General features: G+C 43.3%; 2 protein-coding genes across 2 annotated transcripts; one reads left to right on the forward strand and one right to left on the reverse strand.

Annotated features, from left to right (window-relative positions):
• The first annotated feature begins 1460 nt into the window (after positions 1-1460).
• LOC129168512 (tetraspanin-8-like) lies at positions 1461-7753 on the forward strand. The gene is made up of 10 exons (XM_054753874.1): positions 1461-1533; positions 1732-1853; positions 2181-2237; positions 5288-5407; positions 6417-6491; positions 6591-6686; positions 6774-6893; positions 6963-6995; positions 7120-7203; positions 7281-7753. Exons 1-10 carry the CDS (start codon positions 1491-1493, stop codon positions 7371-7373), a joined length of 843 nt encoding a protein of 280 aa, XP_054609849.1. The 5' UTR covers positions 1461-1490; the 3' UTR covers positions 7374-7753.
• Positions 7754-9628: 1875 nt separating this feature from the next.
• LOC129167939 (E3 ubiquitin-protein ligase TRIM21-like) lies at positions 9629-12807 on the reverse strand. Its single transcript, XM_054752652.1, has 2 exons — positions 12748-12807; positions 9629-11435 (listed from the first exon to the last, which is right to left on the reverse strand). The coding sequence occupies exons 1-2, from the start codon at positions 12796-12798 to the stop codon at positions 9798-9800; spliced, it is 1689 nt and encodes a 562-aa protein (XP_054608627.1). The 5' UTR covers positions 12799-12807; the 3' UTR covers positions 9629-9797.
• Positions 12808-13195: the final 388 nt, after the last annotated feature.

Consider the following 13195-nt stretch of genomic DNA (forward strand, 5'->3'; position numbering starts at 1 on the left):
CTTAAGAACTGTACTTAAGACTGTGTTGTGTTTGTGTGTGAAAGAGTGAGAGGCACGGCTCCTCTCTCTGGCTGTAGCGAGTCTGTCTAGGGAGGGGCGGTCGCTGTGTGCGACTGGCCAATCACAGAGCGTGAAGAGTGAATGCATAAGTACAGTAGTACCTCGCATAACGTAAACCTCCTTTTACATAAATTCCACTGAATGTCAAGAATTTATGTAAAGTTTTTGTATCGTATTACGGAAGAAATTCCATATAACGTAAAGCGTCAAGTCGGTGCAAGTTCAGACTAACACTTGGTGACGCCTTCTGACGCTTCACACTCTCATTGGCTGATTATCGGGGCACCGCCTACGCTCTCATCTCATTGGCTGATTATGGGCCACCGCCTACGCTCTCATCTCATTGGCTGAGTTATACAGCGCGTACGTGAGTTTGTGTGAGAGACAGGCTTGTCCCTTTAAACTCCTTCCTCTTCGTAGTCGCCCTGAAACTAACTTAAACAATTAAGTTAAGTTACAAATTAAAATTTTGCACACAGCATTATCGTGTAGTGCGTGTGCATTTGTCTGTGAGACCAGATGACTCTTAGACTCTTTGAGTCGCGTTTCGACTCAGGCGAGTCCTCCTCCTCCTTCCTGCCTCCACTTACACTCCTGATCAAGACATCTCGTGAACGGTAGGATTGTTTGTGTTTTTCAGTTTTATTCATTTACAGTAATCTTATTTATTACCTTATTTTATATTGGAATGTTACTCTACTATGTTTATGCTAAGGTTTTCTTATATTTTCCCACCATATTTGGTGGACTTTGAATATTTTGAAGTGCCAAAGGGGTGAGTTTGGGAAGATCTTGGAACGGATTAGGCTATTTACATGTATTTTACGCTTTGTGTAACGTAAAAACCCTATAATATAAAGGTTCTCGGAACGGATTATTTACGTTGTAGGGGCGTCTACTGTAGTTACGCAATGAGGATTTTCCTTCATCACGATTACAGATAATGACAAGCTGTTTCATGCTCATAATTGGCAAAAATGCATTATCCGTAACGGATACTCAACTAAAACGAGTATCCGGCTCATCCCTACCCCATAGTAATCGAGTTTGTCACACTTTTTTTTTTAAGTCGCAGCGAGTGTTTAAAAACATGGTCTTCTTGCTCCGCACGGAAACAAACAACTCCCACACATTGGTCTGCCGCCTTTCCTCTCTCTCGTAAATTTTTCACAATAAAAAAGCCTCACATTCCTCAGCAGCTTCCTGCTAGAGTCCAGAACTGGACGGTTGTCCCCTGATAGCGACCTTGGGAACAGCACTGATTTCTCAGGTCAGACAACTTGCACATTAACATGACCTTGGAATGTACATTCTGCTACTTCCTGTCCTTTCCTCCTCCTCGTTGTTAGCATGATGGTGGCACACATCCTCTCTCCCCCCACCTCACACTAACACACACACACACACACAAAGGGGGTGTGGACTGGTCCATGCCTCAAAAATCTACAGCAGCTAGACTTGACAAACCATCAAAGTTAAGTTTCAATTCAATTTTTTAAAGCCTTTTCTTCTTCTGCAATGATATTTATACCATGATAAGACGTGCTGAACAGTCATCCAGCCGCTTTACTTGTACAGGAAATGTAATGAAACAAAGATGGTAGTGGTGGGGGGGCAAGGGGGCCTGGTCTGAGCGTGCTAAATGTGGGCTGGCGCTGGCGTTCCCCCTGCAGGTTTCACATCACAACAAGCTGCAGCTCATCGAAGTCACACAGCTCACCTCGGCTCTCAAGATGGGAAAGATCAACGGCTGCCTGAAATGTCTCTTCATCTTCTTCAATGTGGTCTTTGCCGTGAGTACTCCCGTGTCTTCTCACGCACTCAAGTTTGGAGTTGTATCAATATGTAAAAAAAAAAAAAAAAAAAAAAAAGCAGCATCATTTATTTGTTATGTGTATGTGTTAAGTTGATAACATTTTCTTAAACTGAAAATTATGTTTAAAAAATGCTAAATTAAAGTTCAGCTCAGGTCATGTTTCAACCCCACGCCCACCCGTCCTCATTCCCTCCCCACCTTTCTTCCCCCCTTCTTCTTTAGCGTTCGTTGCTCTCTAGCGGGAAGTGAAAGTTATGTAAGCTCACGATGATGTTAAGAATGTAAATGAATGCTGTCTTGTTAGATCGTTGGATGTCTGTTGATCTTTGGGTTGGTGAAGGCCAGCATCTACAGCAACCAGGTAAACACCAACAACTAAAGCAATACATTTGATGCTTTTTCCGGGAAAATCACACATTTACACTTAAACAATCCAAAATGTCTGAAAGAAAGCAGGAAAATTCAATCCGACCCCATTTCCAAAAATAGGTTCCCGTAAATTTCCTGTATTTTAACGTTCGGGGGAAAAAAACCCTCCGGTGTCGCGTGTTATAATATACTAAAGTAATTTGACTACGTGCTTTTGCTGCCATCTAGTGGGCCACTCATGCAGTGGTTCTCAACTGGTTTGGCTGCGGGCATTTTTCCACCTCAAAATGTCTTCAGTTATTTAATGAAAAGATGACATCGAGATGGAGCAAAATAACACACAGCGTGACAGCCCAAAACAAGCGCAATGGACATTACGTTTTTATCCACAAACTCAAAATTATTTGAACAAAATGTGTAAAGAGGCTTACAAATGTGCTTCCCATTAACCTTTGGTCGTAATTCAGCAGACAGACAAGTTCTCCATAAAGACTCCTGTTGAGTTCCAATTCACAGCTTTTACTTCGAAGCACTGTAAAACTGAACATACAGTAGCAATGTTGCAAAATTTGTAAAATCCAGTCTTTGATTAATTCTAGCCGATAAAGCATGACCTGAACTTTAATTTGATACCTCATTCACTTCTCTACCCCAAATATTAAAGAAGTTAGAGCACATTTTATACCAGAAAATAATGCCTTTGTCTCCATTGCTTTAACGCTGAGCCAAGACAAAAGCTGTCATCGACCCACGGACAACAGTACAACAAAAGTCAAGTGTCAAAATTTCCATATACGTAGTATATGCCTCACGTTGTGTATTCGTTTTCAACCCACACTAACCACAATGCAAACGCGACATGTAGTATTTAAACCCCAAAACGGCAAATTCACTTTTAATTAAATTTCGTATATTACAGTAAATTCATCTTCATATCTACATTTTTGTCTTCTTCCATAGCTCCGGTCCATGAATTTTACTTACTTTTTCCAAGCACAATTGACTTGGTGTGGTCCAACACTCAATATAAACTCCATACTAAATTGAAGATGAAGTAATCTACCTAACAAACATGATACGAATGAAAATACACTTGCTGTCATATAAAAAAAATGCATTTTTCATCGCTAAAATATGGGTTTTGTAACACTGCTACATAGAGTAATAAATCGTTTCACTGTGACATTCAAACAAATGCGCTACCTCGATTCCAATATACATTGGAAATCCCTTACAGGCGCTCGCGATTAGCATTAGCGATTTTACATGGCGAATTCCATCACCTCCAAATATGACACTTAAATAGATAACCAAGATGCATATTCCTCTTAAACAGTTGATATTTAAAAAGTATAAAGTACTTCCTAGGTAACACGTTCAACATTTTAATGACTACTAACAAACGTTGTTGGTCTTCTTCTATGGCAGCGGGTTTCCAATAGCACTACAGAACGTTGTCGCCACCTATAGGAGAATTGAAAGACGACATCCTGCCGCATGAAAAAAATCCCCTTCAGAATAAAAGCGCAAGATTGTAGCAGGTTTTTGGCCGAGGAAAGATCCGCTATTTACTAGTTGAGAATCATTGATCTGATATACTGAAAAAATGTGTGTGAACATAAGAAACTATATTCCCCTATTTTCCACAGTCACACACTCACACCCATTTATTTACAAGTAGACACTAGATGGCAGTAAAAGCACGTTGTGAAATTGCTGTATTATATAACACATTTGTATTGACAGCGTATTATATAACACACGTAATACACACATTGTGTTATATAACACATTTTGGAAAAAAAAAGTTAAAATAAGGGAAGTTTGTAAAACTTTTTGAACGGGAGGGTTGACAGGTATGTCAGAGACATGGTGGTAGGTAGGTTCAATCAAGCCTTTAATAAACACAAAAGATCAGCTCACACAGACAGAAAAGGCAAAGTAGCAAAATAACAAAGCGGGCTAGGAGGCACAAGCTAGGGCTAACATAAAACTCACCATGGGAGGTGGAAACAGGAATGCCAGGGAACAAAAAAAAACAGCTAACGGGGATGCATCTGACACACAGGTAACATGAGCCCAAGAAAAAGGAAGCTAAATAGCTAGTCAAACCAGATAAACCCTGCCCTCTAGCCTTTTTGTAAAGAATTGCAAGTGACAAGCTCAGCCCAAACGTCTCTCAGCCCGCACACCTGCTACAAATTCCTTACATATTTGGAGATTTTCTCCCTAAAAAGTAGCATAATTATCATATTTATGAGGGAGTAATTCTGTTAGTAATTTCATTACTGTTTTGGGAAAGTAACAAGTAACTATAAGTAAAAGTAATTTACAAGTCACATTCTCATCAGTTACTGGTTTAACTGTGTTTAACACCTCAACACTGAGCTATATTATTAGTATTTTTTATTATTATGCAGAAAGTGTCGTAATAGATAGATAGCGTGTGCGGGACATGTGATAACTTTCATGAAACAAAAAAAAAAGTCCTTTGCAGCAGCAGCAGGCTCGTATTTCCAACTCTTTCATTGTCGGGAAACGTAGTAAGTATGAAGGAAAAAAAAAAAAACATTCCACGGCCAAGGCGAAACAATCGACATGTGTTTTGATTTGCTGGATGCCCCCCGCCCCTCCCAGGCCCCCTCATTAAGTGTGCTGCCAGAGGTCCATTTGAGAGGATGACGAGTCTTCAGCGGGGAAATCAGACTCAGATGGAACAAAGCAAAACTTTCCACTCACACAGCAGTGCGTAAACACTGATGGGAACCATCTAGAAAAGTATATCTACAACCTCAAGGAGGCGGAGACATGTACATGGCTGCACTTTTTTTTTTTTTTTTTAACCAAGCGGATGTCTTTCACAATCTGAACCCTTTAAGGCCACAACAACGACAGCAAGCATTTTTTAACAATTAAAGGAGCAGTGCTTCCCTTTTCTTCCCATTTCTCGTAAGAGAGAAGAAGCCTTCAAAGTCAGAAGCTGCTCACAAAGTTTAAAAGCATCATCGTGTAATCGTGTAATTCTGTTGTTGTGCTGAGCAGCTGTCGGCGGTGGGGGCCCCCGGGCTCGGCTGGGGATGGGTGTTTGCCATCGGTGTCCTTGGCATTTCCTGCCTGGGAATCTACGCCGGAAGCTCTGAAAAAGAGCTGGCCCTCAAGATTGTACGTAGAAAGAACACTTCTCTGGTCTTACTGAATGTTTTCCCAATAAAGCCTCTGTCACGTGACATAACTGCTTAGTAGGGGTGTAAAGGTGCGCTGTAAGCGCGTCTCGGTGCGTACATCGGTGTTAAGGTACAAATTGCAAAACATAAAACTTTAAAACAAACTTGAAGCTAACTTTACTGTAAATGAGGGGCACTTTGGTGCATGCAGACCAATCCAATGTATGTCAAAACAGTAGATCATGGCCATGGGTGCAAGGCCAGCAGAGGGAGCTCATGAGCTCCCCTGGTGGCACCCATGACAGCCGCTGGCCAATGAACTGCTTTGCTGGGAGTAATGCATTATGGTTAGAAGTTAAAATTGCTGTTCTTTGTTGTTTTAAACTCTATATTTCCTAGCTACCTTTTGAGTGTTAAGTTGCTGTGTGATGATTTCAGTTCTTATGTGTAAGATGACACCGTAAGTCAGACTGTTATAATCAGTCATGGCCTCCTGCGATTTCCAATGGGTTGACAAGCTCGCTGTGAGTTTTTTCATAGCTCATGATTGGCTCCTGTCAAATAAAAAGCTCACGGACTTGTGCGCGCCGCAAGATACAATTTTATGACGTGGACATGTGCGGCTTATAGTCCGGTGCGGTTTACATATGTACAATCTGTTCTTTCTAAATTTAGTGGGTACATAAATACATTTTTATATTTACCTTGTTAATAGTGTATATATTTAAATATATGAATAATATTAAACAACAAACAATACCTTTTCTTCATTCATTCATTTTCTATGCCGTTTAATCCTCATTAGGGTCACGGAGCTTTGCTGGAGCCTATCCCAGTTGACTTTGGGCGAGAGGCAGGGGACTGTTCGTCAGCCAATCGCAGGGCACAGTTAAATTAAATTAAATTAAGGAATACGTGGACCATTACACCCCTTAGACAGGCTCTAGTCATTTCGCCCACATGATGTAGATTGTTGTTGATGTGTAGTTGTTGTGGTTGTGTGACAGTTTGCAGGCTTCATGGGCGTTGGAATGATCATTATGCTGATCTTTGGCATCGTCGTGGTTGTGATGAGAAACAAGGTACTTCCTGGACTCCACACCCTCTAACACCTCTAGCATGTCACACAGCTAAAGATGTCTTTGTGTGTGTGTGTGTGTGTGTGTGTGTGTGTCCACAAGGTCAGAGACAATTTCCGCAGTGCCTCTTCGGAAGTGGTCAAGCCCTACATGGCACAGGAAGGATTCAGAATTGTGCTGAATGAGCTCCAACACACTGTAAATGTCACGTGAACGCATGTCGCAGTTGTCCCTTTCTCCCCACAGTTTCAAAATAAAAGCACATGTGTGATGTTGCTGTGGCAGGGTCAGTGTTGCGGCTTGACCAGCGCCAGCGACTGGGGCGACGACATCCCCTCCACCTGCGAGTGCCAAACGGGCAGCTTCGGAGCATTCGGAAAGTCTGAATGCAAAGCCCGACCGCAGGTTTGAACCCGCTGTCCTTGCACGAAGTGGTCCTCACTGAGCCGTCAATGATGTTGTGTGTCCTTGCAGGGAACCACAGGCCCTAATCAGATCTATGCACAAGTAAGCAACTCCCACTTTTGCCACTTCCTCTGCAGCCCGTTTAGGCAGCTAACTCATGACGCCCTCTGCTGGCCATCTTGCGTCTAATATTAGCGATCATTCATTCATTCGTTGTTCTTTGCAGACGTGCGGCGAATTCATCATCATTTGGTCTGACTTCCTCTTCAACGTCACCATGGGCGTCTTGTTTAGCTTCGCCGTCACTGCAGTAAGTGTCTTTGTTTGTGTGGCAGCGCGGCCTGCTGGTTGCTTGTGGTACTAACTGAAGCTGTGTGGGCCTTGCAGCTTCTGGGCCTGCTGGTGTCCCTCCTGATGATCCACCAGGTCAGGCGCCACGATCAGGGCGGGGCGTCGTCCATGGCCATGAAGGGCTACTGAGAAAACCAGACGGATTTTTGTCTTTTTCTTTTTCTTGCTTTGAGCTTTTTGTTGTGATATTTGTAGCGAGGCTGCAGGGTCGGAAGAGCGAACACATTTATTTACCAAGCGTCTTCATTACAGGAAAGACCAGCTCTGCTTTCTGTCAGAAATGTTTGACCTTACTGTAAGTTTTTATTCATGTTTGTGGCATTTTATTACAAAATTACTTTATCATCTTCTATTTTGCAATGAGTCAGTCTGAAGTGCACTGAAGTCTCTTTTATAGCAACATTAAATTGTCTTTTATACCAACCTTCAACTGTATTCAACTGTACCGATATTAATGTCTTTTATAAGAACATTAAATTGTCTCTTCTACCAAAATAAATTGTCTTTTCTACCAATATCAAATTGTCCTTTGTCTTTTATACCAACATTAAATTGCCTTTTATGCTACATTAAATTGTATTTTATACTAATATTACATTTTCTTTTATAGTAACCTTAAATTGCCTTTTATACCACATTAAATTGTATTTTATACTAATATTATACTAATATTTATTTTTTATACTAACATTAAATTGTCTTTTGTACCAATTATTTTTTTTACGAATAGTGAATTGTTTTTAGTCCAAAAATTTACTTGTTTTTTTTGTCCAAATATTTAATTGTCTTTTGTACCAATATAAAATTTTATTTTCTACCAATATTAAAAGATCTTTTGTACCAACATTGAATAGTCTTTTGTACAAATTTATATATATATATATATATATATATATATATATATATATATATATATATATATATATATATATATATATATATATTTTATCCTACACTACTTGTCTTGTGTACCAATATTAAATTGTCTTTTATGGCAATATTAAATGTACAAATATTAAGTTGTCTTTTATAATGCATGAAATAGTCTTGTTTTAATTGTTTTATTACGATATTAAATGGTCTTTTAAACCAATATTAAATTGTCCTTTGTAACAAACATTAAATAGTGTTTTATACCAGTGGCTGAGCCAGAAATTTTTCATTGCGGTGGTCATGTTGAGACCATTACTCACTTAGCGGTGGCAATAAATTGATACCTGAATTGTTTAGTGGCCAGTGGGCTGGCCCGTAGCTCCGCCACTGCCTTTGGACCATCTCGGACAATTAATAGCTGAGCAGTGTGCCGAGGACATGTTTTCAATGCATAGTTTATGGATTCTGCTCACCATCATGGCGGCCAAACACGCGCAGGGCATAATACGGAAGTGGATGCCGATCGGCACTCCTGTTTTAATTCTACACTTTACATGCCCACCCACGCTGCTCCAGAGAGCTCCCATTATTAACAGATTTACAGTATGTGCTGAATCACGTTTCAGAGTTTAAGTCAAAGTCAACATAGTGAGAAAACCTGACCGGAACCCACCAAAGTAATCATGGAAAACTTACATACTGCTTGGAGTTCATGCAAGACGCATTTTTATTGACCGCTCCTCCACATGGAAAATTGTGTGCTGCAGTGAAATGCGTCCAAGCGGAAACGGCGGTTAGGCCACTGGAGTGGCCAGAGAGTGACCAACGGTGGCCACCCGTACTACATTAAATTGTATTTTATACAAACATTGCATTATCGTGAGTACTAATGTCAAATAATAATTTACATTAAATTGTCTTTTGTACGAGATTTTATTTAATTTTTTAGACCGTTATTTAATTCATTCATCGGTCCATCCTTTTTCTATGCAGCTTATCCTATAGGGTCGCTGGGGTGTGCTGGAGCCTATCCAAGCTGACTTAGGGCGGGAGGCGGGGGTACGCCCTGGACTGGTCGCCAGCCAATTGCAGGGCACATATAGACAAACAATTATTTAATGTATTTTGTATCAATATTAAATAGTTTCTTTGTCTTTCATACTACATTATTTTTAACCAATATTAAGTTAAAATATTTTATTTTATACGACATTAAATTGTATTTTATGCCAATATTAAATAGTATTTTAGACCAATATTCAATTGTCTTTTTTAACGAGTCAGTGTGTTTAAATTGTTGCAGGCCTGACTGTCAGCCACTAGATGTCAGCACAGAATAACCTCACTAATGACAGTCATTTTCACTTTGCAAGCAATACTTAGCTGCTGTAATTGTAACAGGATTGTCTACTGCTTTACAACTTCTTCTTATTATTATTGTTGTAATGTATGCTTGTCAATATAAACATACACACACACACACAGACACACACACACACATTTTGGTTTTGAATAACTTTATTGACAAACTTTTCAGATGATAAAAGAGTGAAATGACAATGAGTGCCACTTCCTGGTCATGAAGGTGCAAAAAAGACAAAAGTTTTACAGCAGTCAAGAAGCCAGCTAATCACCATGTGTCTCCGTCCACATGAGTCCACCTTGAAGCTAAAGTTCTTGTCAGTATTTGGCCAACCCGAGTGTCAGCGGCGCTGAGTTTTGCCCGTCGTGGTTCAGTCCGGGGCTGACGAGCGGCTGGATGTCTTCAGAGAAGTTGCAGCCGTTGTAGGAGTGAATAAGAGCACCGGTGTTGACGTCATAAAACGAGACCCGGCCCAAATCGTAGTCCACAAAGACTCCCACACGCTTGGGCTTGGTCTTCACCGCCAGAGGACGAGGAGTACCTTCCAGGGCGGCATACTCGTTGCCGTTTTTCAGCCAGATGGCCCAGTGGCCGTTTTCTGGACTGATGGAGATGACACCCTTCCTCTTGATGGACGCTTTGGCCACACCTAGCGTCCACCTGGACTTGCCCTCCACGTGGACCTCAAAATAGAACTTTCCCGAAGAGAACCTCTGCTTTCCGAGGACGCAGCAGCTCGGATTGAATCTCTTGGCGTTGTTGGGGAGGTCTCTGTCCACGGAGCCATGAAAGACCTGCCTCCTGTCGTCGGACAGGATGAGTGCGGCATGAGCCGTGTCCGGGTCCAGCGTGATGTCCACAGCAAACTTGTGCATGTGCTTCATCTCAGCGGACCGGACCACCCTCTTCAGTTGTTTACCTAGCTTCTCCTCCAGCTGCTCCACGGTGGTTCTCAAAGTGCCCTCAAAGGGCTCAGCGCTGACTTGGACCTTGTTCCAATCTTTGGTGCGTAGCGACGGTTGGGGGCGGAGGTTCTGCAGGAAGTGGAGTTGATCTTTAGTGCGTGACAGCTGCTGCACCTCCAACTTCCTGTTGTCCAGCTGACTGACTTCTTTCTCCAGCTCTCGGATCAGAACGTTGGCCTCCTCCTCAATGCGCCTCTGCTTGGCCTTGACGGACTGTACCAGCTCTTCCTGGGCCTTCTCCACAGACTGCGTCAGAAAACGGAAGAAGTCCATTCCCTGGGCCAGCTCTTTGTCCGCGGCATCCTTGTTGACCTTGATGACGTGTCTGAACTCCTCCATCTTTTTGCGCCTCACGTCCATGGAGCGTACGAGCTCCGCCTCTGTCTTCCACAACTCGGCCTTCTTTCTGTCGCACTCTTCCCTCAGCGGAACCACCTGATGATTCTTATGTTCCAGAAGCGAGCACAGCATGCACACGCAGTTCAAGTCACTCCGGCAGAAGAGCTCCAGAGGTTTGTCATGCAACGCGCACATGCGGCCCTCCAGGTTCTGGACGGGCTCGGTCAGCTGGTGTCTCATCAGCCGCGACGCCGTCAGGTGCGGCTCCAGGTGGACCTCGCAGTAGGATGCCACGCACACCAGGCAGGACTTCAACGCTGGCGCTTTGTTCCCTACGCAGACGTCGCAGGTGACATCAGGTCTTTTGCTGCTCAGAGCGGGAACTTGCGTGGACTTTCGGAACTGCTCGGCCATCTGGGCGATGAAGATGTTGATGTGCAGGTCCAGTCTTTGGGGGAATACCACCTTGCACGTGGGACAGTGGTTCTTGGCCTGCATGGTCCGGTGCTTCTCAATGCAGGTCCGGCAGAAGTTGTGCCCGCAGGGAAGGGTCACCGGCTCGAAGAAGATGTCCAGACAGATGCAGCACAAGAACTGATCCTCCGTCAGCACACAGTTGGCGGCGGCGCTGGGGGCAAACATCTTGGTGCTCTGCAAGATGAAAGACGGAATGGCGGTCGTGTTACTCGCTTGTTCGCAGGAGTCGTCTCGAGCGTCGCAGTGTCTTTAGAGGAATGAGGTTTAGTTGCCGGGGACTTCCTGATGCGTCAGCGCACTTCAATGCTGCAGCACCGGTGTGTTCCATTCCATTCCATTCCAATCAGATACACGCCTGCTTCAGGTGCCACGCCTTTCTCACCACTACTGTTCTGCTCCTCACCGAACCGCATTAGAACCATGATCTCAGACAAAACCACTCAATTTTGCAGAAATGAAAAATTAATTTAGAACTGAATATCCTTGATTACTTTTTGTGACCTTTATCATCATCTTCTTCTTCTCATTGATATTCTCATTTATTTTAGAACCTTAATCTTCCCTTCCTAAGGACCATGGACCCAGCAGACCTCCTCTGGACCTTCATCAGCATAAGTATAAGTCTTTACTGTAACAAACACGGCTACACACCCACACACACGCACACTGGTCTAGCAGGTTCTGTAATTGAAGGTGTGCGTGCGGTCACGTGGTCCTTAGAGAAACTTTGTGCCTCATTAGAGTTAGAGGACAAAAAATTTCCAGTCAACAATTTGATTGACAGTCTGCTGTTTGCTGTGTGTGTGTGTGTGTGTGTGTGTGTGTGTACGTGTGTCCTGCAGGTATCAAACAGCGTCAGGCCTCATTAAACACACACTTCCTGATCATTTTCTACTCTTTTGGAGCATGACATCATTTCAGCGTGTTCACACACACACACACACACACACACACACGCGCAGGCTAGTTATATTTGTGTGTGTGTGTGTGTGTGTGTGTGTGTATGTGAGCCTGTGTCTATGTTGCCACGGCAACAGCGGGAGACAAGAGGTCAACTGGCTGCTTTAGTTGTTCTTTAAATCCTAAAACCTTAAACCTAACCTCAGCCCCAACCCCAGTCCTAATCCTAACACCAACCCCCGACCCAACTCTAACCGTAACACTAATCGTAACCAACATAAACCCCAAACTCAACCCCAACTGTAACTCTAATCCTAATCCTAACTAACCCCCAACTCAAACCTAACCCAAACCCAAAACCAATCCCACCCCCACTTATAGTCCTAACCAACCAACAACCCCAACCCCAACTCTAACACTATGCTAGGCTAGTGTCTGATGCTAATGTTGTTAGCATGCGATAAAGTGTGTGTGCGCTGTGCGAGTGGTGACTGAAGGGGGAGCTGTTGTTGTTCCCCTCCCAGCACATTACTTCTTCATGATGATGAAATGCACACATCAGCTGAGTGATTAAATAAAAACAAACCTCCTCCTCCTCCGCTGACAGTGATGAAGAATGTTTTTCTTCCTCCTTCATCTCAGCCGGCCAAACTGCTTGCAGTGCACTTAATTACACGCACGCGCGCACACACACTCGCACATACACACACGCACACACACATAGGATAGGTGGTAAAGGCAGTGATGTCATCATCATGTGACAGGAGAACATCGATTGGACTCCGTTGACGTCCACAGCGGGCCGCGGTCCAACTCGCTCCCACGTGCTAGAAGTCGGGCAACGCCAGGAGTCTAAACTGACGTGCGCGCTGGCGCGTGAATCAAAAGCCCCCCCCGGCCTCTGCGGGCTCAGATGGTGCGTTTGCTTTGGCCTTCTGCTGCTGCCTGTGGGCCAGCCGGGCCCGGGTGGGCAACACTCGCAGCTGGGACTCCTTTCATTTTTCTTTTTTCTTTTCTTTTACTTGACTTACTTT

The sequence above is a fragment of the Dunckerocampus dactyliophorus genome, chromosome 15, assembly GCF_027744805.1.
Source record: "Dunckerocampus dactyliophorus isolate RoL2022-P2 chromosome 15, RoL_Ddac_1.1, whole genome shotgun sequence".
Classification (NCBI taxonomy): domain Eukaryota; kingdom Metazoa; phylum Chordata; class Actinopteri; order Syngnathiformes; family Syngnathidae; genus Dunckerocampus; species Dunckerocampus dactyliophorus.

Coding starts and splice junctions, on each gene's coding strand:
- LOC129168512 (XM_054753874.1), top strand. CDS start 1,491: ATGCCTCAAAAATCTACAGCAGCTAGACTTGACAAACCATCAA. Junction 1,854..2,180: donor TCTTCAATGTGGTCTTTGCC/GTGAGTACTCCC, acceptor CTGTCTTGTTAG/ATCGTTGGATGTCTGTTGAT. Junction 6,894..6,962: donor AATGCAAAGCCCGACCGCAG/GTTTGAACCCGC, acceptor GTGTCCTTGCAG/GGAACCACAGGCCCTAATCA.
- LOC129167939 (XM_054752652.1), bottom strand. CDS start 12,798: ATGAAGGAGGAAGAAAAACATTCTTCATCACTGTCAGCGGAGGAGGAG. Junction 11,436..12,747: donor TGTCAGCGGAGGAGGAGGAG/GTTTGTTTTTAT, acceptor TTCATCTTGCAG/AGCACCAAGATGTTTGCCCC.